At 46.8% G+C, this 25,484-nt stretch overlaps 1 protein-coding gene across 3 annotated transcripts; it reads left to right on the forward strand.

Annotated features, from left to right (window-relative positions):
• Nucleotides 1–1,426: 1,426 nt before the first annotated feature.
• adamtsl5 (ADAMTS like 5) lies at nucleotides 1,427–24,705 on the forward strand. 3 transcript variants are annotated; one of them, XM_076037820.1, is made up of 14 exons: nucleotides 1,427–1,843; nucleotides 9,831–9,906; nucleotides 12,726–12,901; nucleotides 12,997–13,057; nucleotides 14,228–14,333; nucleotides 14,626–14,753; nucleotides 16,409–16,532; nucleotides 16,742–16,828; nucleotides 18,485–18,648; nucleotides 19,165–19,378; nucleotides 19,621–19,773; nucleotides 20,406–20,477; nucleotides 21,421–21,767; nucleotides 22,517–24,705. In XM_076037820.1, exons 1-13 carry the CDS (start codon nucleotides 1,836–1,838, stop codon nucleotides 21,753–21,755), a joined length of 1,704 nt encoding a protein of 567 aa, XP_075893935.1. In that variant the 5' UTR covers nucleotides 1,427–1,835; the 3' UTR covers nucleotides 21,756–21,767; nucleotides 22,517–24,705. The 3 variants fall into 3 exon arrangements, with proteins under 3 accessions (XP_075893935.1, XP_075894002.1, XP_075893856.1); XM_076037887.1 differs by having other exon boundaries at nucleotides 22,835–24,705; XM_076037741.1 differs by having other exon boundaries at nucleotides 21,421–24,705.
• Nucleotides 24,706–25,484: the final 779 nt, after the last annotated feature.

A 25,484-nucleotide genomic window follows, 5' to 3' on the forward strand; every position in this document is an offset into this window, starting at 1 on the left:
CTCCCACCTCTGAGGTCAGGGTCAAGTGGTGAAGATAGGAGCTGCTGTGATGCCCCTTGCCCCCATGCTGTTGACACACACACACACACACACACACACACACACACCTGCTCTGTTGTGTCTGCATCATACCGGGGTCGAAAGGTCAAGATCAAGTATTGTAGGCGGCGGTGACGACACCCTCAGGCCTCACACACACACACACACACACACACACACACACAGGCTGCAAGGGAGGAGATCCAGCGTTGTGGGAGGGGCCAAAGTGAAGGGGGCGTGGCCTCACCAAAGGAAGAGCCCCTGACGTGAAAGATGAAAGTAGAAAAAAGAGGAGAGGGAGGAGGTGATGGAAAGAATTCAGGAACATTTGAATTCCTGAGACGTGACAGTGACGTGAGTCCATTGCCGGGTGGCTCTGAGGGGCCGTTGCTGGGTTTCACACGTCCATCTGGAAAACAACCTGAGCGAAAACGATTGAAATGGGGGGAGGGTCCCCTGAACAACAAAGCAAACTTGGATTAAACCTGTCGCATTTAAAGCAGATCAATCAATCAACAGCGTTGTTGGGATTACTCCATAAAAATAGTCCAACTACTGATTACTGATTACTCCTTTAAAAAGTAATCTAATTACTTATTTAACTAATTTGTTTCATAAGTAATCAATTACCAATTACTGTTAAAGTTACAGTTAAAAAAAGATAAAGTTGAAAACACAGTTGAGAGCGTCTTGTTTCCTGCACATGACGCACAACGAACCACAATATTCTTTGATTTAGACGAGACGAACTCAAAGTAATGTTTGTATTTCCAGCTACAAACGCAATCGCAGTTTTTTCTTTTGCCGTCGCCGTGCTTGCTTTGGTGCGTCGTCGCATCAATGACGTTGCATGCATGGCTGCATCATCAATCTGCGACATCATTGTTTTCGGTTGTTTTCCTAGATTTCAGACATTTTGGGGATAATAAGATATTTTTAGCTTGCAAAATATTTCAGAAAAGTAATGGAATTGTTACTTGATGAAGTAATTATGATATGATTAACAGTTTTGCCACAGTAGTCCCGTCACATTACTTGACTAAAAAAACTACTAAAAAAAAGTAGTTTAATTACAGTAGTAGACTACTTAGTAATAGATTACTCGCCAACACTGTCAATCAATCAATCAATCAATCAATCAATCAATCAGTCAGTCACATTCCTTCTCGGAGCTGTGGCAGCAGTGGAAAATTTACACCAAAAAAATGCAGCTGCAAAGTCCTTTCAAATCAAGAGCAGCGGAGTAAGAACCGCTTTCATTCTCCGCTGGTTGTTCCCCTCTCGCCCTCCGATTGGTCGAGGGGGGCGTGGTCAGCGAAGGAATGCAGGTGGAGTGAGTGAGAGAGAGAGAGTGAGAGAGAGAGAGAGGGAGAGAGAGAGAGGAGGCACCTTCCGCAGCTCCACCTGCGGCTCCCTCAAACTGTTGGTCTCGCAGCAGCAGCAGCAGCAGCTGCAGCCACCTGTCCGACATACTTCAGGAGATTTTTCGCGCCTCTTCATCTGCCGTCCGTGCGCCACTTGGCACCTGGGGCTTTGCTCAGGCTGCGGGCGGGAGGAAGGCGCAGCGTCCGGCCCGGTGAACCGGAGGCGGGGGTGGGGGACCCCGTCGTGCACTTCACCTCGAGAGTGACGCGGGACGGTGCGAGCGACATGGACGCGCTCGGCGCCTCGCAGCTGGCCGCCGCCGCGGGGACACAGCCGCCGACTCAGCCGTGATCTATCCCCGCTCCCTCCGAGCCGAGCTGCGCCCGGCCACGAATGAAACGCACCAGTCCAGTCAAGCGACCGCGGCCACGATGAACAGGTGAGGCGGCGAAACCTCCGCACGCTCTCTGCCTTCTAGATTTGCTTCCAGCTTCGAGTCCTCCCATCAGCCGGAAGGATGAAGGCGCGCACGCCACGTTCGAAGGGACACGTTCTCTCTTGTGGCGTCACTAGGGAGAGGATGGGAGGGGGGGCAAACTTGACTTTCAGCACCGCTTGTTTTTGTTGTTGTTGTTTCTGCTGCTATTGTGTTTGTTGTTGTTGTTGGTGGTGGTTGTAGGCGTGGTGATGGTATTTGTAGTGTTGTTGTTGTTGGTGTTGGTGGTTGGAGTGGTGGTGGTAATGTTGTTGTTGTTGTTGTTGGTGATGGTTGTTGTTGTTGGTATTGGTGGTGATGGTGGTTGTAGTGTTGTTGTTGTTAGTGTTGTTGTTGGTGGTGGCGGTTGTAGTGTTGTTGTTAGTGTTGTTGTTGGTAGTGGCGGTGGCGGTTGTAGTGTTGTTGTTGTTGATGGTGGTGGTAGTGGTTGTAGTGGTGGTAGTGTTGTTGATGGTGGTGGTGGTGGTCTCTGGCCGAGGTCAGAGGATCTGTTAGCTCTGCCCCTGGCTGCACTGCGTCTTTGGCCCAAATGTCAGTGGCTATGAATAGCTGCCTCCTGTTTGCTCTGATCTCACCTCTGCAACACACACACATACACACACATGCACACACACACACACACACACACACACACACACACACACTGGGTGGGTGGAAACTGTTGCAACTGTGGATGCAAATCTGTGTCTCTGAATTTGTAAATTGTCTTGATTTTTTTTTTTCCAAATCAGTGGTTTCATCGACCTTTGACTTGATTGGCAGAGGAAAGTGCAATAGAAACAGAACATAAAGCAGATGGTGGCCTGCAGTTGGGGTGTGTGTGTGTGTGTGTGTGTGTGTGTGTGTGTGTGTGTGTGTGTGTGTGTGTGTGTGTGTGTGTGTGTGACCTCACTGGGCAGCTGCCCCGCTGACAAGTTTGGATTGTCTGAGATGAAAAGATCCACCGTAATGATTTTTTTCGGCAGTGAGGCAGCTGGTCAGGTCAATATAAAAAAATGATGTGACATCACATTTGACAATGATCCAGTTTTTAGTCCGAAAAGTTGATGGACGCCAGCGACACCAGCATCGCCAGCCGCCTTGTGGCCCCTCCCAACGGTGGGCGCCGCAGCTAGAGAAGGAATCTGATTGGTGTGCTTGCAATGTGACGGATGGAAGGTTCCTCCAGGCGTTTTCTCTTCACTTTCCAAACGTTTCCTCGGTGCTGCTCTGGGAGTCTGTGGACAGTTTGTGGACGCCCAGGAGATCTGACTCAGGGACACTTCCCGTCCACCTCTCACGAGGCCTTTTTGATGGAGACACAGTCATTGCACAGATTTTAATCTTCTCAACGTGGAACAGTGAGCTTTATCGCTCCACACCCACCGCTCCCACCCAATCCTGCGTGTCATGATGTCATTTCCTGCTGGGAAGAACCTTTGTTTTTCCTTGAGGGGAGAGGAGGAGGAGTGATTCCTCTGAAGAAGCGGTAGAGGAGGAGTAGGATTTGGAACGTTTAGGAATTGTTATCCAATCGTGGCATGTCGGATGCTGTCATGGCACTCTTGGTTGTAGTGCTGTGTCATTGCCACCCTCCATCAGTTCCCTGTGCTGTGTCACGTCTTATGTTGTGTTCTTGCCCAGGGGTTCCCAGACTTTTCTACATCACGGCCCCCCAAACAGCATTAGTGTTTGGGCAGGGACTTTGCAAATCACCAGAAAATGCTACAAAATGTGTAAAGAAAAATCAACTTTTCGAAGGTTTTTATTTTTTAACTTTTATTCTCTAGTCAACATTGGTGACATTAGTTTAGAATAAGAATGCTACCAACTAACTTGTTTTCAACACTGTATTAAACATTGTTTTTCTTAAACTTATCAACAAAGTTTAGACAGATAAAAAAAACACAGATGTCACGCGGATATCCAACTATTGTGCAATTGCATTTGTGTGTGTGTGTGTGTGTGTGTGTGTGTGTGTGTGTGTGTGTGTGTGTGTGTGTGTGTGTGGAAGTCAGACAAACACAGACAGATGACACTAGTTTGGATTTCTTTTTTCTTATCTTCTCTCCAATTTCCTGCAGCCCCCTTAGCGCCCCCTGGCGGGCCCCATTTTGAAAACCACTGTTCTGTGTAACATGGATTAACGCGACGATATGGATGTATCGCACTTGGAAAAAGAGCCATTCGGTCTCAAAGTGTCTACAGAAAAGGTTCAGTTAAAGCTCTCAGCGTTAACGCATTAATCAGTTGAAGTAGCGGAGGGCTCGCACACAATTTTCGTGGGCATGCGGCGCTTCCCGTCCGTTGTGAACCCGGCCTAAGACTTCTGGAAAGAATCACTTTACGATATGGTGTTAAAACTGCCTTGAAATGCTAGGTGACAGAATTTTACACATGCAACTATGAAGATTCTGCGATTAATCGCGATTTTGAAAATTAATCGTTTGACAGCCCTTGGTAATTCATAGATGCAAATTTGTGGATTAGAGGCTGATGGGCACCGTCACAGCCCGGACACGACTTCAGGTGTTTGTGGCGGTCGCCGAGGCAACGCTGGGTTGCGTCTGCTCTCTGGAAAAAAAAAATGTTCTAATCACATCCCGGCGTGCCTCTTCACGCTGTCAGACGGCGGGCGAGTGAACGAGCCGGCCTGAGTCAGATAATCTGATAATCCCCGAGGTATGACGCCGTTCGGCTTTGGCGGAGCGAGTCGGTTCGGTGGTGGTGGGCGGAGGTTGTGATCGGTTTGGGGGTGGAGTGAAGCAACCAGTGGTGTAGTCTACGTGATACGCAGGTATGCGCTTGAAAAGGTTCCCAATTACCATATGCGCAAAGATACGTATCAGTATGTTTATTTTTTTTAACACTTCACTTCACTTTCCCGTTTAAATATGCGATTAAAAAGGATGTTTTATGTTCTAAACCAGCGGTCCCCAGCCTTTTTTGCACCATGGACCGGTTTAATGGTATCATTGTCAGGGTTAAACGATAAATGACCGGCATGGAAACTGTGGTATTTTCTAAATATGATAAATGTGAAGCAACTGTGTTCTTGTATGCAACTTTATTAGCAGCGTCCTCTTAACATAGCGACAACAACATAACAAGAGTAACATATGTTTTTCTTTCTAAATGCTTTTTATTTATGCAGGTGCTTGGTCTCCAAGTGGTGAAGCAGTTTTGAAGGCTTCGTTGCGTCATTATAGACCCGGTCGCCGCATATTGCGTAGGAATCCTCCTGTCAAGATAAAATCCATGTTTTCATTTGGACCACTGTTATTGTCTGTTAAATGTTGCTTTCTTTTTCTTGTAAGTCCTTGGCTTTTCTTCTGTCTCCTCACTGGGACTTTTCCCCTTCGCAAAAGAAACTTTCCAAAGACTTTTTTTTCTCACTAATTTTGCTCACCAGCTAGCTCGTAGGTTTAAGACCGGAGACAGGGGCCTTGATGTGCGACAAGAGTTGAGCCATTAGACGGATGTAACAGAGAGAATCCAGTCAATTTTTCCTAACAAAACATCGTTCAGACTCAGATAATAAAGTAAAGTAACCTAAGTCATTTATTCTTTCTTGGCGGCCCGGCACCAAATGACCCACCGACCGGTACCGGTCTGCGGGCCGGGGATTGGAGACCACTGTTCTAAACGGTTTGAGCGTCTGCCATTGCTTTGGTGCCGCTTTCGAGGATTTATTTTTGTGTTAGCGCCACTTTTTGCACTTGATCGCTGAAACTGTGTTTGTTGTTGTTTTGAAGTAGCTGCGGCCAGACAGCTGCGTACGATCGGTGGGTGGGGAGATCAGAGTATACCCACTACAATAAACTAGACTACACTAGACTACGTTGGAAGCAACGTCACCACCACCACCACCACCGCGACGCCTGACACTCGCCCTTCTTTTGTCCGTCCTTTCCCACAATCCTGTCCGAAGAACAAAACCGTCCTGAAACAAAAAACGCTTCTTGGCCTTTTTTATTCAGCCTGATGTTTTTATTGCGTCTGGGAAGGGGTTGGGGTGGGGGAGGGGCTGGCATCTGCCGCGCCACAAAGGCCTCGCTGCTGAGAAGCCCTCAGAGAAGCCCCTCCTCCTCTGGTGAATGTGGACGTGACCCGGTGGGGGGGGGCTGCTGGCCAGAGCCGAGCCGAGCCTGGGGGGCCTCACACCCGACATCTGCCAACGTTTGTGTCAGTGTATTCGGACCACCAGCACCGCTGCCACCAGGCTCTGGTGGGCAGGCGGAAAGGTCAAAGGTCAAGGCGGCCGCAGAGACAGATTGCTTTTGGGTGTGTGTGTGTGTGTGTGTGTGTGTGAGAGGCCGAGCAGACGGTCTCACCTGCAGCAGCCTCGGACGCCGGCGCTTTGTTTGTGCAGGGCGTTGAGGAGCCGCGAGCCTCCCGGCTGCCGGGGCGTGTCAGCTGGAGGTTCCCGGGTTCACGTCGTTAAGCCGGGAATGATCAGCCAGGCTGGGGAAAGGTCAGCCGCCATCCCAGCGTCTTTATGGGGCCAGCAACCCCCCCCCCCTTCCACCCAGAGAAGATTATTCTTCCTGTCCCACGTGTCTCTTTCTTCTTCTGTTGACTTTCTGCACCTGACTAGTCAGTCAGCCAGCCAGCAGGGGGAGCTGTTGGTGTCGTGCGTCTGACAGGTGGACGCTGAACGTGTTTAAACTCAGGCCGACTCTTTGGTTTCTTCTCTTTAAGAGGCAGATTTCCCACAGCTTTCTCAGTTTCGAAATTGAAGTTAAAAAGAAGAAATTCACTGCCAAAAAACTGAAATTTGTCTGTGATTGATTATTGTGATTGATAGATTAGACGAACTGGCTCCTCATTAAAACATTTCCTAAGAATAATGTGAGTTTGTGGAATGGAGGCCATGATGAGCTGAAACTGCTAAATTTTGAAACATATGTAATGAGTGACGCACAACGTTAATATTGATCCTCGTTGCCACCTCGTTGCCAAGTTGCTTTATTTTAATGGCCAGTTCATGATTCGACAAATTGTGAAAGCACCCTTTATTTTCCAACAGTATCATTCTGGATCACATTTTCAAAAGCAATGTTTATCACTGATGATGATGATGATAATGATGATTAACATTTTGAAAAAGGCATGAGGGGATGACTTCATCCTTTGGTAGATCGAGGACGGCTGACTGACGGTGTTTCAAACAACAGTGGGAAAGTGCGACTTTTATTCGAGTATATTTCATGCCAGTTTCTACTCAAAACGTTGTAGTCAGCCGTCCTCGGTCTACCTGTGTGTCTCTCCATTGAGCTGTTCCGCTAAGAGCGCCCCCTGCAGGTTTGGATTCCTCCCGTGTATTGACTGGTTTATGCAGAGTTTTTGTCATTTGCATGTGTTTTTCTTGGTTTGCATCTGTTGTGTTTTGCATCGCTTCTCTATTTGCAGCGCATTTCATGTTTAGATATGTTTTTTTTTGTCTTGCAGCGTGTTTTTTTTTCCGTTTGCACCACAATCCTCTCTTCATACTTTGTTTAGACTTGTGTTTGTGTTTGTAAATGTGCATTGTTTCCATACCTGCAGCTGTTTTCACCAACTAAGGGGCATTAGGCAGTTGTATTGTGTTTGGCCCTTGTCGGCCACCGTAGTCTGAGGCTCTGACGTTCACTTCAACAAATCCATCCTCGAAAAGGGAAAAATATCAAAGAGAAGCGGGAAAAATTCATCCAGTCATTAGACTCGCACTTAATGACCAGCAATCAACATGTGTGCAACGATGGCAACACCTAGATGAAGATGATTAGCTTAGGGGACACTTTGAGGTGGGCGGGGCCACTGGGGTTGTCACCCCCACCCCACCCCGCCCACCCCACCCCCTCCGGCCCTCGCTGCCACCACCAGGCAAACAAACAAACAAACAAACTTACAAACTAGCTGCTGATTAAAGCCATTTCCCCCCCCAGGGCTAACGAGGAGGGAGGGGTCGGGGGGTGCGACCCTTGGTGACCTCCAGGAGGGGAGGGCGGGGCCACAGCTGGCCTCTCACACATGTAACAACACTATCCGTGCAAAGGGAATTATCTGAGGCGTGTGAGCTGAACTTGGAGCCAGGACTGATCAAGAGAGAAATAATTTATATCATGAAGGGAAATAATATTGTATTTCCTTTTTATTCCTGGAAACAAAGGGGGGCGAGTCACTCCGAACCCGAGACGTCCGTCCTGTCGAGATCAAACATGATGCGTGACTTTACCTCCTCTCCGGGTCACGGCGACCTTCCCTCTCCCTCTCTGGCTTCGCCCATGTAAGGCCGGGACGGCAGCTGAAGGGAGGATCTGCGCAGCCAAGCGAGTCCGAGATGTGTATCGTCTAATTGGACCGAGGGGGGCGACTGTTGACCCGGGGCCGAGCCCAAGGGCGGCGGAGATACAGAGGGGGGGGCAACGGAACGGCCTGATAAATGAGAGGAAATGGAGAAGGTCAGAGTTTGTTTTCCCTCGCAGTTCCACGGGATGAAAAGACACAGATATCCGCCCCCCAAAAAAGAAAAAGCATGAAGGGCCAGCAGCTGCGGCCAGAGGTGGTGCTAGCAAGTGACTTAAGAGGAGACTCGTCCCTCTGGTGAGCAACCGTGGGAAGTGACTAAGTACAAATACTTTGTTACTGTACTGAAGTCGATTTTTCAGGTATCTGTTCTTTCCTTGAGTATTTCTTTTTCTGATGACTTTTTACCTTGACTCCCTCCGTTTGGACGCAAATATCTGGACTTTCAACTTCTTACATTAGAAAAACACCCTGGTTACTTTAAAAGATACAAATTCCGTTCAAAGTCATTCACTTATTATTTATTATAGCTGTTGTTGATTGAAGTGGTGCTATTTGAACTCTGTTGTTTTGCAGTTCAACATAAAAGTTTTTGATATTTTAGAAGGAGATTATTTTAGAGGACCATGGCTTTGAGGTCGGTGTTTTCATTTTTGGCACAGAGAAAAATAATGTACAAAATAACATTATTATTATTATTATTATTATTATTATTGTTATTAAAAGTGTCAACATTCAATAATGACTCACTGGTCAGAACTATTAATGATTACAGTTTGGTTGTGCTGCAGTAGAAAAAGAAAATGAACTATAGTATTGAGATATACAGATATAGACAATGCATTTATACACGCACAGTAAGTACACAACAATGAAAAACAGGAGCAAGGACTTTGGATGGCAGATTTGGGAAAGAGGGTAAGAGGGTTGTACTTACAATGCAAATTTAAAGTTTTCGTATGTTTAACAAATTTTGAAGACCAAAAAATAAGTGTTTGTGGTGGAATTGCGCTGTGTCAAAATTGTCGACAAGCAGCCTCAATTTTGCGGAATAAACTGCAATTCGAAAGCTAGCGTGTGGTTGCATGTTGGCACTGCACCCATGCTTTTTGTTTTTTTTTTTCTGAATGAAAAAGTGCAACAGGATATTTTCTCACTGGTAAACCATGAGGCCCGATTGGGCCATTCTCTGCTGGTTCCAACGGCGGCGTCTCTGGCGGCTCTGGCGGCAGCGGGGCTCCGTCCTGATGGAGCTTACTTAGATAATTAGTGAGATAAAAGCGCCTGATGTCCGGGCGGCGGGGGTCCTGTGTGTTTTGCACGTCTGACGGCGCAGCACGCCAGTGGACGAGGGGATTTCCGCGGGGGAGATAATCAGGGGCGTGGCGGGTGAGCGATGATACTCGGTGGATGAAGGTGGGGGGGTGGGAGGGGGGCGGCGGCGGGGGGGGGAGGGCATTCCTCACCTCGACCCCTCCACCGCGGGCGGTTTGGATTATTTGTGGATATTAGCAGCGACCTAAAGACCTGCCCTGCCCCCCCACTACCCCTCACCCCTGCTCCATCCCCCTCCTGCTCTCCGCTCCTCCTCCTGCCTGTAGGGGGCGGCGGCGCTCGGCTGGAAGCGACTGACCTCTGCTTGTTTCGTCCCCTGTGTCTCCAGGAGGCTGAGCGCGTGCCAGGCCCTGACCTCTGCCCTGCTGCTGCTCGCTGCCGCCGGCCCGTCCACCTCGCAGAGCGTAAGTCCTCCGCAGTGACACCAGCACCACCTGCCTATCAGTCAGTCGGTCAATCAATCATTCAATCAATCAATCAATGGCATTATTTGTCCCTTATGGGGCGATTGCTGTGCAACAACGCTGGGAGCAACACTTCAATTAATCAATCAATCAAATAACAAAATCCAAAAAGAATACATGATTGATTAAATATTCATAATCAATAAAGGTTGTTATCAATGTCAATACTTAGTTTACATTTGCAGTGATCAAAACCCTTCCTTTATTCAAACCGTAAACCGTATCTGTCAGAATTAAGGAGGTGAAAAGTCGGGAAGTCAGTCAGGTGGTGAAACCTTCAAAATAAAAGCAACGTAATCTTATAGGGATATAAAACAAAGAGAACCCAGAATGCATATGAGAGAAAGTCAAACCTTCAAAATAAAATAAAAAAGGCCACATATGGGTGTATTACACTAGTTGGTTTTAGAAAGTGGACGTCTGAGGAAGTGAAAGTGTTTGACCTCTGTCACTGCCAACCAGGGTTACATTACAAAGTATTGAGGTGAACTTTTGTTTCTGATCAAAAACTTTTTTCACATTCTGTCTCACAGTCGAAGTGTAACTATGAACATGACAGACCTCTCCCGCCTTTTCAAGTGGGACATCTCGCAGAATCGGTGGCTGCCAAATACTTCTTTGCCCCACTGTACACAACATGAGTGAAACCTCCCTGTGTGGTTCACATTTTCGGCTGTTTCTCATGAAGAATCCAACTGGAAAAGCACGAACCAGCTGGAATTCTAAATTTGCAAAGGCCTGAGGAGCTTCAGTGAGCTTCAAGCTGCTCGGGGGAAGCAAGGAAGAGTTCAGGTGGAGGGGGTCAAATGTCACGAGGGAGCAGGCCGAACTTGAACTGTGGCCGGCTGACTTTGAAACTTTCTGTTTGTCGGTGTGTGTCTCCCTGGAGCAGCTTCCCTTCAGGCACCAGAGCTGCTGGCTGGCAGGCAGGCAGGCAGGGTAGGAGGAGGTTGTGTCTGAAGGAGGGTGTAAAAGGTCAAATGTCACTTTCATTCCAGCAGACTGCCGACTGACCTCATCTCCAACTGTTATCACCACTAATTTGGCCGGCGGTGACGCTAATGAGGGCGACCTCATGTGACCCTGCCATGGAAAATGATGCAGAGTCCCCGTGTGTGTGTGTGTGTGTGTGTGTGTGTGTGTGTGTGTGTGTGTGTGTGTGTGTGTGTGTGTGTGTGTGTGTGTGTGTGTGTGAGAGAGAGAGAGACAGAGAGAGAGGGACAGAGAGAGAGGGAAATAAAAAATCATAAATCGCACAGAAAAACTGAAAAACTGAAAAAATGAAGGTGGCTGTTTGAATTTGCTGTTAATTATTTCCAATAAATTAAAGGTCCAGTGTGGAAAATTTTCAAGGAAGCCCGCCTGACAGCACGTTTCGTATTTAGGGCACTGTCAAGCAGGCTTCTTTAAAAAATGGTGGCGCAAGATGGCAGCTAACTGGGAGCAAGACCCTTATTGCTCTATGTAGAGTCTTACATATATTAGAACCTTTCTAAGGGTACGAAGACCAAATGACTTTTATTGTACTGCAGGTATACACTTTTATTATTGTATTTATGGGCAGTATGTTGAGCTTTTACCAATACAATAATCATAAATCAAGCCACATTTTTACACACTGAATCTTTAAACAGTATTTAATACTCATAATGGTGTCATAGTGATACCAACACATAAATAAATAAATAAATAAATAAATAAATAGTAGTCACAATCATGATATTCTCGAACCTTGTTTTGTTGCTTTACTATCCTCAAGTCGACGTGACCCTGCGGCTTCACTGGCATGTCTCCAACTCCTTAATCAGTGAATCAACAAGGTCGAGAAGGGCTGTTTCGTCTTCTGACACTTGAACACTGTTCACTGAACAGAATCATGCACTTATTTCTGGAAGACTGGTGATGTTTGGTGGACCCACAGAGTCATGACCATGGTGTTAAAGCCGTCACATCCCGGCCCATGGCTGCATTTTTGCCTTTTCTATTATTGACAAATACTGAGATTTTTCTTTTTCTTTTCTTTTGGTGTTTGGAAAGAGATTTGGATGTGAAACCACGTGCCGTTCTTCCTACACGCTCATGTGTTGTGGAGGAGGAGGTTCTAAACATTCCTCTCTCATTCAGTCCATGGATGTATAATACGAATTGGACTCCAGACTGCCAATATGACAGTGCAGTGATTTTCTTTTCTCTTTTTTTTCTTTTTTTTTCCTAGTAGCTACTCAAGGTACTGCAACCAAAACCCAGCGAAACCCAAAAAGCATGTTTCACCATCAGACCACATGATGACCATATGATAAATCTAAATCTAATCTATATGATAAATATGACAAAAAGGCAAAAAAAACCCCAAAGAAAATAGTTTATTCCCTTTGTGACGTTGCAGCGTCGTACGTGCTACTGCGTCTCGGCTCGTTCTGATTGGCTTGACGCATCCTGATGCTTCACGTGAGTTACAGAGGCATGATGGGAAGTGACACTACTGCTACATGCTCTATTTGCCGCATGTTGCGGAAGCAAAATGGTGTGATGATGTCATTCAGCGACTTTTAGGACGGCCAATAGCTACTTTTCTTACTGGGGAGTGGGCAACACTGCATTCATTGAAAACCGCCCCAGTCGGCCAGTGCTGGTAAAGTAAAGAGGCTTTTCAGTGAGGCTCCAGTCTTGCTCATGAACAAACAGAAACATGTAGGTGGCGCCGGTTCCCAAACTCAGAGGCGAGCAGCACGCTAACACTCCTGCCGTTTCCCTTCCAGTCTTGGATTTCTGCGTGGGGTCCGTCCGCCCAGTTGCCCTCCTCCTCGGCTCGTCCTGCCCGTGCCCGGCGGCAACTTCACTTCAGGAACGAGTGGGCGATGTGGGGCGGCTGGTCCGTCTGCTCGCGGAGCTGCGGCAGCGGCGCCTCCATCCGGACGCGCACCTGCATCACAAGGTGATGATCAGTCGGACCTGAACTACGAGGAGCCCATTCCACGCATGTGCCGTCTCCTGCTAGTTTTCCCTTTTTTTCTGCTGCTCTTTGTACAGGAACCCGGTGGGTGGGCCTTGTGCAGGAGATGCCAGACAGTACAAGATCTGCAACACCAAGGTTTGTTGTGGGCTCAGGCTACGTTTCATACAGCAATTTCTTTTTGAGAAATCACATATTACACTTGAAATGTTTCATCTGTCAGTTTGAATTATGAACCATAGATGGACCACATTACAAAAAGAAACGCCTGTAAAATGGCTGGCAGGTCGACTTCTGACCCAAAAATGGTTCATAATACATTTTTCTATTGTAGATTGTAAAAAATGTATAAAGGCCAGAAAATCACCAGAAACCCCAGTCGTATGTGCTGCTGTGTCTCGGCTCGTTCTGATTGGCTGATTCGACCTGATGTATCACGTGAGTGACAGAGGCATGATGGGAAGTGACACTACTGCTACATGCTCTATGGATCCCCATAATGCAGGAGTAACCCAGAAGCCAATTCAATATGGTGGACTTTTCTGGTGCATGCACCGAGTGAGAAACTCCATTGAAGTCAATGGGCCACATTGCATTCTGGGGGCCTGGTTCCCTCGTCCTCCTGGGACGCAGGATTGTAACGTAAAGGTCGGACAAAGGCAACCTGGCCGGTCAGACAGCAGTCGTATTGCAAAATGTCAGATGCGTATTGGAATCTGGACCGCACATTGTAAGTGGGCTGGATCGCATCTGAAAAGATTGGAATTATGCTGTTGGATTGGATTGGATGCCGCTCACAGACGGCCGAATAAATCAGATTTGGGCCACGGTCTAAACACTGTGACAGTGATGCAGATGTTTGCAAATTATGGATGGCAATTGCACTTCGCAGCATTTGTGGTGGGCGGAGTTAGTGGAAATTTACAGGCGCGTTAACATGAGAGGAACTGGCCGGGATTCACTCAGTCGACGCACTGCCGAGCATGCGGACGTGATTCCTTCCGTGAACCTGCGGCTCGACAGCGGCGTCTCTTTCCATACGCCGTAATCCGTTTGACTCGACATGACACGCACCTCGTTGGCAGCAGATTAGTGGGGAACTTTCTCTTCTTCTGGCGGATTAGCCGACTGAGCTAGCTTAGTTCCAGCTTAGCCAAGCAAGAAGCCATTTGATGTCTAAAGCCGTCTGAAACAGCGGAGCGCTGATTAGCAGAGGAAGAAAATAGATTCTGTCGTAAACTGCGCAAAAAGGTGTACTCATTCTTTGTGTGTGTGTGTGTGTCTGTGTGTCTGTGTGTGTCACACCAGGAGTGCCCCCCGAACTCAGAGGACTTCAGGGAAATGCAGTGTGCTGCCTTCAATGACCGTCCGCTGGTGGCAGGAACCTCCTTCAGGTGGACCACGTTTCATGGAGGTCAGTGAGGTCACGCTCCTCCCCCACCCGAAAAAGTGAATCCTCCCAGTCGTCCAGAGTGTCTGATCAGTCAGTCACCTCCACCGCAATCGGAAAACCCCAACTTTTACTTTGTCTGCTGCAGCATTTTTCATGCATACGATATGATGGATTTGATGAGTCATGCCACGCTGGCCGATTCATTTGAGATGAGAAAATGGGCAGCGTGAAATTATGGGATTATGGAATTTGAGTTGCATGGATCGTAAAGCCGGACGAAGAAAAACTTCTGGCTCAATTTCTCCTCCGCCAGGCTCGAACCCCTGTGAACTCAGCTGCCTCGCCATTGGCCACAACTTCTACTACAACTTTGGCCACGTGCTCGATGGCACCGCCTGCGACAAGGAGCCCGGAGCCGTGTGTGTCAACGGACGCTGCCTGGTGAGTGGACTCTGTGTCTGTGTGTGTGTGTGTGTGTGTAACATAGTTTGGAAATTAGCGCCCTCTCTGGTAGAAACGTGTTGTTGCGTACTGATTGCGCAACGTCATCATCAGAGATTTTTTGATCGGCCATCGGTGCGTTCTGCTAGCCTCACAGCTCATTATGCAGACACTCTCCTCACACACACACACACACACACACACACACACACACACATCTACACGCGTCATGCTCAACTCAGTGCATGCGTGTGCTCCATGGGGAAATGGGTGGAGGGAGTGGATGTGTGCATTCACATATATTTGTGTGTGTGTGTGTGTGTGTGTGTGTGTGTGTGTGTGTGTGTGTGTGTGTGTGTGTGTGTGTGTGTGTACGCACATGCACACTGCATTAAGCATGTGGTTGTGAATAAGTGGTTTCATTGACCTTTGACTTGATTGGCCAAGGTACAAGGTAATACAGAGACGGAACATAAAGCAGATGGCGACGTGTGTGTGTGTGTGTGTGTGTGTGTGTGTGTGTGTGTGTGTGTGTGTGTGTGTGTGTGTGTGTGTGTGTGTGTTTCAAATATTGAAACCATTAGGTTTGTTCATTCAGAATAAGGAACGGCTCCACCTGCTGCTTATTTTGATGAATTAACTCCAATACAGCATATTTTCATTCTTTAACATTCCGACAGTCCGTGTGCGATGGATGTATTTACATGACAAACACTCAGCAGGCTGTAAGTGTTTGCACAGTCTGGGGCCCCACGCTGCCCCGTCATCAAGGTTTCGCTTCCTGCTGCCAAAAACACAGACTTGTTCTTTGGAGCCTTTCTGTGTTTTCTGTGTTTTCTGGGCTCTGGGTTGCGGAGGCTGTTGTTTAAAAAGCTCCTGACATCGTCCACTGAGCCGTCGGCAAAAAGTTGCCACTGCAACCTGGCTGAGCGCCATCAAGCATCCAAGTCCGGCCTGCTCAGCGCTGTTAGCCCGCAAAAATCACGACGTGGCTTCGATTTATCTTCAGTACGCAGTTCAGTTTAACTCAGCCGAACGTCGCGATCGCACCAATAGGAAGTCTGAAATTTTCTCTGTGAACAATGTGAACACTTGGCTGACGCGCAGACCCTGTTTGCCGTACTGCTCGCTGACACCGGGGGGGGCACTGACAAGACGGTTTTCTTTGTTTCCTGCATTTAAAGGTCAAGTGTGTAATATTTGGAGATGTTGAGATGAAACAGCGACATCAAGTGGTTACATTTTAGATGACAACTCCACCTTTACCCTAATGTCAGGCAGCTGGAATGTCCACAGCAGGCTTCCTTGCTCTATGTATATTCTAATTTCTTTTATGTATGAAAACTGTTCGAAGGGTAGGAAAACCAAATGACTTTTATAGTACTAGTACTAGTAATAAACTATACGCTTTTATTAATGTATTTATGCTTATATATGAAGCTTTTACCGATGTAAAAATCGTAAATCAGGCCAAATACTACAAACTGGACCTTTAATTCCAATTCGCACATTGGAAAAATATATATAAAAAAAAAAAAAATACTTTATAAAACTTTACAACAGAATACTTTATAATAACAAATACTTTATAAACACGTGACCCCCTGGCCGTAGCTAACGCTGATCTGCTGTGTGTGTGTGTGTGTGTCGTGCAGACGCCCGGCTGCGACTCCATCCTGGGCTCCAAACAGCAGGAGGACGCCTGCATGGTGTGTGGAGGACAGAACACCACCTGTCTGCACCACAGGAGTGTGTACCAGAGCGACGGCCTGCAGGCAGGTAGGACCCGCGACACGCATAACGCTCAACGTCCTCAGTGGAGGCTTTTTCCGCCCGCGGCCTCATGGTATCGCTGGGTTGTGAAACTGTTCTTGGTCCAGTGTGTGTCTGTGTGTGTGTGTGTGTGTGTGTGTGTGTGTGTGTGTGTGTGTGTGTGTGTGTGGACTCTTGTGTGTGCATAACCTCTGACAGTCCTGTCACTGTGCCAGGCGGACCCTTCGGCTACAACCAGGTGACCATGATACCAGCCGGCGCCACTCACATCCGGGTGACGGATAACAGCAGGAATTATCTCGGTAAGACACACACACACACACACACACACACACACACACACACACACACACATACACACGAGTGCATGCAGCCGGCATCTTGAGCGTCGGTGTCGTCTCGTTTTGGACACGTAGCTCAGAGGCAGACGGCGCCCTCGTGTGGACTGGCAAGACCATCACAAAGGAACTGCCGAATTTTCCATTTCAATTTTCAATTTTTGATCGTTCGCTTTATTTATTTAAGTAAATTCTAAGCGGCGATTAAACGGTAATCTATCGATTCTTCAGTCATCGCTGCTAACGTCCTCCTCCCAGAGACGAGCCAATGGAGTGGGCGGGGCTTATCTAGTCTCTGGACCAGCCATGTGTGGGTTTTTCTTCCTCCCCCCTATTACAATAACAAAGGGCCTCTATTCTCGTCCTTGTTTACAAAAGGCAAAATAAATCCTGCTCCTGAAGCTTCTCTCGCTGATGAAGCTAATAAAGGCTCGCAGTGACCGCCGTGACGGTGCAGTTAAGTCTGCTGGTTTCCATTTCACACAGCATGGAAAGTCCCAGGGTGGCGCCGAGGGGGACACAGCTGTCACATTTAGCCAGTTGCCAGGTTCCTGTGTGTGTGGAGACCGATCCACACAGCTCGTGTTCAGGACTAATCAACGGCCAACGCGGACGTGTGCGTTCGACTCACTCCCTGCTGTCGCGGCTGGAGTGAAGCGTGACGTGAGCGGGCAGGAAATCAGAAACCCTTCAGGGCGTCTGATTCAGAAAAGCAACAACGTCAAGGAGGACGAGGACACAGAATTGCAGAGACTAAAACAATTATATATTATGTATGTATGCATTATGAACAATTACAATAGGATGAAGTACAAATATTTACAATTCTGCGCTGTGCATAAGTGACAAGTTAGAAGAAGAAACTGAGCAAATTGCAGCATCTTTGCTAAACTGGCTAGCATCAAGTAGGCTTGCAGTCATTTTAAAAATCCCGAAAGATCCTTGTGTAGATGTAGATGTAGTTATTGTTTCACAGGTTAAGTGGACACTCTAAAGTCGGGAAGACAAATAAATGACTTCTCACGGCCCTTATACCAACATTAGCTGCTAGCCGCTCAAGGTTAAGTGTGTAATGTTTAAAGGTTTTGAAGAAGAAACAGCGACACTGAGTGGTTACATTTTAGATTGCAGCGTCTTTCAGGCTCTCTCCCTCTCCCGAGCTTGCCAGTGAGCTACGGTGGCCTGCACACACAAACCTGGATATCTCGTGAACCTTCTTCTTTGTTGGTTTCTTTGAAGACCTCTGCAGTTACCCTAATTAAGAAACGCACACACCCACACCAGGCTTCCTTAGAAATATGGTGGCACAGGATGGCAGCTACTGTAACTGGGAGCAAGACCCTTGCTATCCGTTCATTCTTATATATCAATAAGAATTGTTCTATTAGTAGGAAAACTATATTACTGTTATTGTACTGTGAGTATACACTCATTAATGTATATATGGGCAGTATATAAAGCTTTTACCAATAAAAAGATCAGGCCAAATTTTACATTCTGGACCTTGAAGCCTCTCTGTTGTTCACATCCGCTTGATAAGGGATGTACGAGCTGAGCCTGGTGGTGCATGTTACGATGTAAAAGACCAGACCTCCAGAACCTTCCGTCTCTCTCTACCAGCCCTCCAGAATGGCCGCTCCCAGTTTGTGATCAATGGCAACTGGAAGATCAGCATCCCAGGCGAGTACAACGTCGCCGGGACGAAGCTGCTGTACCGCCGCTCGGCCGACACCTGGGAGAGCTTCGAGGTTCCCGGACCCACCAGGGAAGACCTGCACCTAATGGTGAGGCTTCAAGCAAACGTGTACTGAAAGTGCTTAAGCAGCTCACGTGGAAAAGAACTCGGTCATTTTCTTGATTTCCAGATAGTGTGTGTTGCCCTCCTGTCGATGTTCTTCTGCTAATCATTAGGTGTTTTACGTGCAAAGTGGGGAAATTGGGGGTTAGATACGTTTGATTAAATGCAGATGTGCTGCGAAACAGCTGTTGAAAGAGCAGCAAGCGGGGAACTCACTTTGACTTTAATTGGACCGCAGCTGCACGAGAAGACGTTGAAATTAGCGTTAGCTCACTTTTATGGCCTTTAATTTAGTCTGGGCTGCCTGGCGACTTGGAGACACAGAGAGTTTTGATCTCGGTCCCCCAGACAAGGTGCACGTTTCGAGTCTTGGAGGCTTCAGTGGGTGGAAAAAGAGACATTGGGCATGGTCAGGAGGTTGTCCCAGGTCGGGCCTCCAAAGTCCTGATATTCCACCTCCACAAAAACAAGTTTTACAAGTTCACGAGCACGTTCCGTCCAGGTGCTGGCGACGGACAGGAACCCAGACATCGAGTACGAGTACTGGCTGCCTCCGGACCAGTACGCCCTCTACCACGGCAGGAGGAGTCCGCTGCGTCAGGTGCACCACACGGCCAACTTCCTGCCCTGGGAGCAGCCCTCCACCAGCACCACCAGCACCACCAGCCCCACCAGCACCACCAGGGCTCCTCCAGCCACCAGCAGACCTCCCTGGTGTAAGTGGAGCCTTTGACTTCTCCTGTCGTCAGAATCTCATGCGTAAACAGGCTCTTCATTGGGTCTTAACGACAGCTTTTTAAGGAAAGTATTGATAATGTTGAGAAATTTATGTGCAGACGCTCTCGAGGTCTCCGCTCAACAAAACGTGTGTAGCAAACGAGATACAAATGCTTTGAGCTCAGGCGTGACAACTCCATGTCAACTTGCAGACCGTGAAGCGCCAATTTCCTTCTTCCAGTTTTAAGGCCTGCGAAGCCGCCGCGCCAGTCCAGCCACCAGCAGCAGCAGCAGCAGCAGCAGCAGCAGCAGCAGCAGCAGCGTGTCCAGCTGCCTCGTCTGGAGCGAGAGGACGACACCCGGCGGAACCTGCTGCCTCAGCCCTCACCTGGAAGTAGGCTTGCCGTCTTCTGCTTGTCCGCCAACTGTTTTTTCATTCGACTTGACGTCTCATCACGTCGGCGTTTGGCTCTGACTTAAGCCTCCTGAAGGTGTTTTTAACTTTCACTTTTATTTTTTTGAACAGTTAGCATCAGATGCTTGATTCAGTGTAGGACAGATTCTCCCTCGTGGTTTTCCGGGTTTATATTTAAAGTGTTCTTGACTTGTGTCATTCAACAAAATGAGTATGTAATGAAGAGGAGGAAATGCTTTCTTTCTTGTCTTCATTTGGTTCCCAATGAGGACACTCTGGTAAGAATTGCTTTTCATAAATATGGACATAGAAAGGAAAAAGAACAGTTTTTAAACATGCAAATCCAAATGCGATTAATCGCATTAATCGCTTGACAGCCCCAATACTTTCACACCCAGACATTCCTTTCATTTTGGTTCCGCTCTTTTGACGACACGGGAACATTCGAAACTCCGCGCCCATGGTGAAATTAGGAAGGACCGTCTCCGTCGCCCTTTCAAAATGTTGTCCCTGGACAGGGAGAAGCTGCCAGTAGCTGCTGAAATTGAAAGTGTCCGAGACAAGGAACAGGGTAAAGGCCAATGAACCTCGTTTTGCCGCTGTGTTTGCAGGGCATTGTGGGAAGTGCCTGCGGGTCAAAGGAAGACGAGAACGTAGGAGACAGTACTGCCAGAAGGACTTTGGTGAGTCTGAACCTTTGAGCTTTGCTCAGCTGGAACGTGTCCATCGTGTCCTCCTATGATGATGAATTTATTCTTTTGTTCAGACAGATGATTAAGATGTTCTTACTTGTCTTACATAAACTGTTGAACTACTTCATTATCTGAACCACAAAGCCCCAGACATGACATCGGGGAGGGGGAGGTGGGATGGTGGGGATGAATAGTGGCGACCCTGAACAAGTGTCCAGTTCATCGCAGAGCCACATGGACACAAACAACCACTCGCACTCACACACACCAACGGACAATTTAAGAGTTTCCAATTCACCTCAAATGCATGTTTTTGGATTGTGGGAGGAAGAATTTAAAAGACTGTCAGCTTTGTTGCTGAAGGCGTGACGAGACACTGCTCTCCAACTCCAAACACGACCAAGGGGACATTCCGGAAAGCCAGTTCAGTGAAAACTCTTGAGTGTGTCAGCCCGGAAATGATTTGCTTGAACACAATAACATTTTTTTGTGTTTTTTTATGTTTATCTTTTCTCCCTTTTTCCTTCCTTCCTGTCTCCCTCTTTCTTGACTATACTACCTATCCCAATTTTAACATTCCCAATTAATTACAGACTATTCCATAAAACAGCCGGTTTTTTCAGGCTAGTAGATTTGTTTAAAAGATTCTAAAAAAAAAAAAAACACCAACACTTATCATACATTTATACTCTGTTTACTTATTCTCTGTGGAGAACATTCCACAACGCCACACCACAAACTGAAAAACACAAACTTTTAATATTTGTCAGAGCAGAATGCTGTTTCATCCCCACAGTTTTGCAGTTCAGGGTCGGTAAACTCAGCATTCCAGATCACACTGGGAGTCTTCTTTCTCTCCCCTTTTCTTTCTTTTTTTCTTCTTCTTTTTGTTGGAGTAGCCCTCTGACTTTGTCTTCCTGTGTTCTTCTGGCAGTTTTCCGAGGTCGAGTCCTCGGGAAGCTGCACATAGGCGAGGAGACGCGGTACGACGTCCAGATCCTCCACACCTACCGCAACGGCTTCCGTCTGGAGCACCGCGAGTTCCTGTGGGCTCCCAACACCTGTGACTGCCCCCTGCTGGAGCTGGGGAAGCAGTACATTGTGATGGCGCGCCGCCACATCAACCACGAGCGCACGCTGAACCGCATCCTGCTGGAGGAGGACGCCTTCGTGGTTCCCTACCGGCCCAGGGAGGACGAGCTGCTGCGGCCACTGGAGAGACTCTGCAGCAGCAGAGCAGCCGGGGAGCCGCCGGAGCCGCGCGGGTGAAACCCAGCCAAGGTGCGAGCGGCAGCAGCTCCCGAGAATCATTCACTCACTCCGAATCATCATCACAGAATCATCTGGTGCTGTTCGCACATTGTGGGGTCGATACGTACTTCAGATGGAATTAAGGCAGGACATTCAGCACAACTCTGCCACAGCAGTGGCACAAGCACAGGGGCCGTAAAATAAAAGCAACGGTAGTTGGCGGTAGTTGCCCGTAACCAATACCCGCACGCCGAGGAGACCCGATGACTGCTGTGGTATAGAACCGACCAGGTCAGACCATAGCAAGGTGGCGTGACCTCATTCCAAGCAAGCCACATGTCTTTCTAATCTGATGTTAAAGTCAAAATTAAGCTACGTTGCGAGTCGGCAAAGGTAATAGTAATTAGCCGACTACCTGTGTGCTACATAGGGATGGCTGGTGTTGTGTTAGCATCTTCCCTTGGAGCAAACCCAGTTGTTAGCGTGTATTTTCTGAGCTGTAGGTGGCGTCTTCCACACTTCCTGATCCAAATCTAACATTTCTCCTCTCGCGTTTCGGACTTTTGGAAATCCAAAAAATGTAACATTTCCCTCTGAACTTTGGAGGTATCGTGCATCCGACGTGCAAAGGTATGTTGCACGTATCAGCATATTGATTCTGATTGAGAATTCACTCGCCTACTTCTGGTGGCTAAGGTATGCTAGGTCAGCGACTATTCTAAGGCTTACCGAAGGGTTAATAAGTTGTTGTTGATTTTTTGTTGTTGTTTTAAATGTAGTATTTGAAGAAGACCAGAATGCAGTACAGAATTTGGGACAACAAGCCAAGATGAACGATAGTGTGCTGCACTGAAGTGTGATTTTAGAACACAGCAATGGTCCAGAGGAAAAAATGAAACGTCACGCTAACCTCAGCTAGCCACAGCGTTAACTGTTCTACATCACGTCAGATGATTTAGCCACCGCGGGATTCTATCCGCGTTGTGACCATACAGGACTATAATTTATTGAGCCATATAATCATGTCGTTTACATACAGTTTATCTGCATCGCCCCCTGGTGTTGCGTCAGTCCTTTTTTCCCCTTTTTTTTTTTAGACTTGGTATTCCTGAAGTCCGACCTCCAATAGTCTGTGCAGCTTCACTGCTGGGAGGAAGTGGATCATTGTTGCTGCTTCGCCCTCATCTGAAACCTCTGAGAGACACATTTTAACAGCCGGACCAGTGAACGGAACCACAGAGAGCACTTTAGGTGGCTGCTTGTGCCAACCTGTAAACACACCATACCAAAGAGAAGAACACTGTCTTTTTCCCTTATTGCAATCGTTTACTTTGTAATGATTCTATACGTTTTTGTGCACGAGCAGAGAAATAATCCATCTGGAACGACTTTAGGACACGTCGTCACGTCCAGCATTGTGCCCAAAACATTTTTACTTTAAAACCGCAATGTTTCCAGCAGCTCAGGATATTATAAAAGCATATATACAAAATGGTGATGCTTGACTGTTAGCCAGTAGTGGGAGGAAAAACGTGTGTTTTCCATTTAAATGTCATTCTGACAAATGTTTTGGACAGTTTTGCTGCCTTCTAAAAATATATATATATTTGTATGTTAAACTTGTATTGCTACATATTTAAGCGCAAGGTGACTTTACAGGTCCAGTGTGGAAAGTTTGGCTTGATTTATGATTTTTATATTGGTAAAAGCTTAATGTACTGCCCACGAATACATTAGCAAAAGTGCTTGCTTGCAGTACAATAAAAGTAATTTGGTTTTCCTACTCATAGAACAGTTCTCATATATATATAAGAATATGCATCGAGCAATGAGGGCCTTTGCGCCGCTATTTTATTAAGGAAACCCACTTGACAGTGCCCTAAATACAGAACGTGCTGTCACGCGGGCTTCCTTCAAATTTTCCACACTGGACCTTAAGTAACTTGAAGAGATTTCAGTTTTTACTAACAACACCACCTCTACATTTCTGCATTGTGAAAAAAAGGTTGTTTTTTCTTTCAGACAAATACAAACAAACTCAATTAATTTGAGCAACCAAATTAGGCATCATGAGTGTCAAATTTACTTTAGGATGCTTTAAATTTCTTTTAAATTTTCTGTTGATTTCTGCTTTGAATGTGAAATTGTGTTCATTCATCAGTGTACAGACATATTTCCAGAACTGCCGCAATACGAAGCTCATCTTCTTTTGCTTGCGATATTTGTTTTTTCTTGTATCTCATTTACAGTTAAAATGCAAAGTTTGGATTTCTGGGGGGAAAAAAACAAAACAATATTAGTGACCAAGTTATTTGCCCTGAAAAAACACTTCATTATAGAGAATATTTTTCACCTCCAGTATTTAATTTGGGCAGATTTGTTTGATCCACCGTCGTCTTATCACATTTCAAAGCTCCATTCAGAAACTGTGGATCTGCTGTGTTTTTGCCGCAGAATATTTATATGCAGTATTTAAACATAAACAACAACAATGTTGTGTGTGTCACTTGTTGCTCTATTGTCTCATCACTATGTCTATGCATTTCAACTGGTGGCTCAGTATCTCAGCCGGCAGTGACAAACTTAAAGGCTTTCTGATGTTCCAGCCTTTTGTTGCTGTGTAGCTTATAATTCTTTTTTTGAGAAAAATGTGGATTGAAAGGGCCAAACAAATTTTGATTTCAAAGTTTTTTTCCCAAGTAGTATCCAAGTGGTTTCCTTCTGGGAAAGCAGACACAGGGGAGACGGCTTTGTAAGAAAACGTTGTATTTAGAAAAAGAAGAAAAGCTCCGTCCAAAAGTCCAGCTACATGATGCAAGATGAAATTAGCCGTATCACAGCTAACGGCTGCTGAAGGCGTGAGGCAGGAAGCTTCTGGAACCTTCTGCATCTCTCTCCTGTATTGTAGCACTGGTGGTTTTCGTTTGTAACGATTGCTTTCATAAAAAATAAAATAAAATACAAACAACTGGAAAGATAATAAAGCAACACATGCACTGTAACATGTAAACAAGGTTGGTGCAGGGGGGGTGGGGGGGGGGGATCTGTGGAGGATCCCAGTGCCAACAGAAGACAGTGAGGAGAGTGTGGCTCACTTCCTGTTTGACTTCCCAGTCACTCTGATGCTGACAGCGAATCCAGTTTACCCACAATCCCCCCCCAAACAGCATCATGAACAAATCTGTCTTTGGGCCAACCGTGAAGGGTCAAACAGGGTCAAAGGTCAGGATGCTACTAAAGAATGGTGTACATTTTTATTTTATATTCAAATATTGTAGTTATTAATGTTAATAACTACAATAAAACGTATTCATATCATTATTATTATTATCATCATTTTGAGATTTGGAGCTATTTAGACTGAAAATGATGACGTATTAACCTGAATCACGCTGGTGAATGTGCCACCTTCACATGTGATTGGATGGACATGCTGCCTGTCTGCCACTTCACAAACAGGGCTGAGAGATTCCTGCACTGCCAGTGAAGTCAGTCCCCCTGCTGAACCAGTGGTGGGCCGAGTCTACCTACCTACAGAAGCCAGATTCACATGGAACTAAATATTCCAATTGTGATTGGGGTCAATAAAAAAAAATCTCCATATGAACACCTCAGTCAAAATAAACAGGCCTAAACTGAATGGAATTTCATTATTCATTTTCCCAAACTGATTAAAAGTCAAGTTTGAATGGTGAAATGCACAACGCCAAGGCTGCGCTCTTTCTGCACAGTGACGTCTGACTGTGT

The sequence above is a fragment of the Nelusetta ayraudi genome, unplaced genomic scaffold (assembly GCF_046127955.1).
Source record: "Nelusetta ayraudi isolate G7.1 ecotype Tasmania unplaced genomic scaffold, CSIRO-AGI_Nayr_v1 ptg000002l, whole genome shotgun sequence".
Taxonomy (NCBI): domain Eukaryota; kingdom Metazoa; phylum Chordata; class Actinopteri; order Tetraodontiformes; family Monacanthidae; genus Nelusetta; species Nelusetta ayraudi.

What these genes read in the sequence shown, in the direction of transcription:
- adamtsl5 (XM_076037741.1), top strand. An exon ending in GAGCGACGGCCTGCAGGCAG is followed by an intron (nt 16,533 to 16,741) that starts GTAGGACCCGCG and finishes TCACTGTGCCAG; the next exon opens with GCGGACCCTTCGGCTACAAC. An exon ending in GGGAAGACCTGCACCTAATG is followed by an intron (nt 18,649 to 19,164) that starts GTGAGGCTTCAA and finishes CGTTCCGTCCAG; the next exon opens with GTGCTGGCGACGGACAGGAA.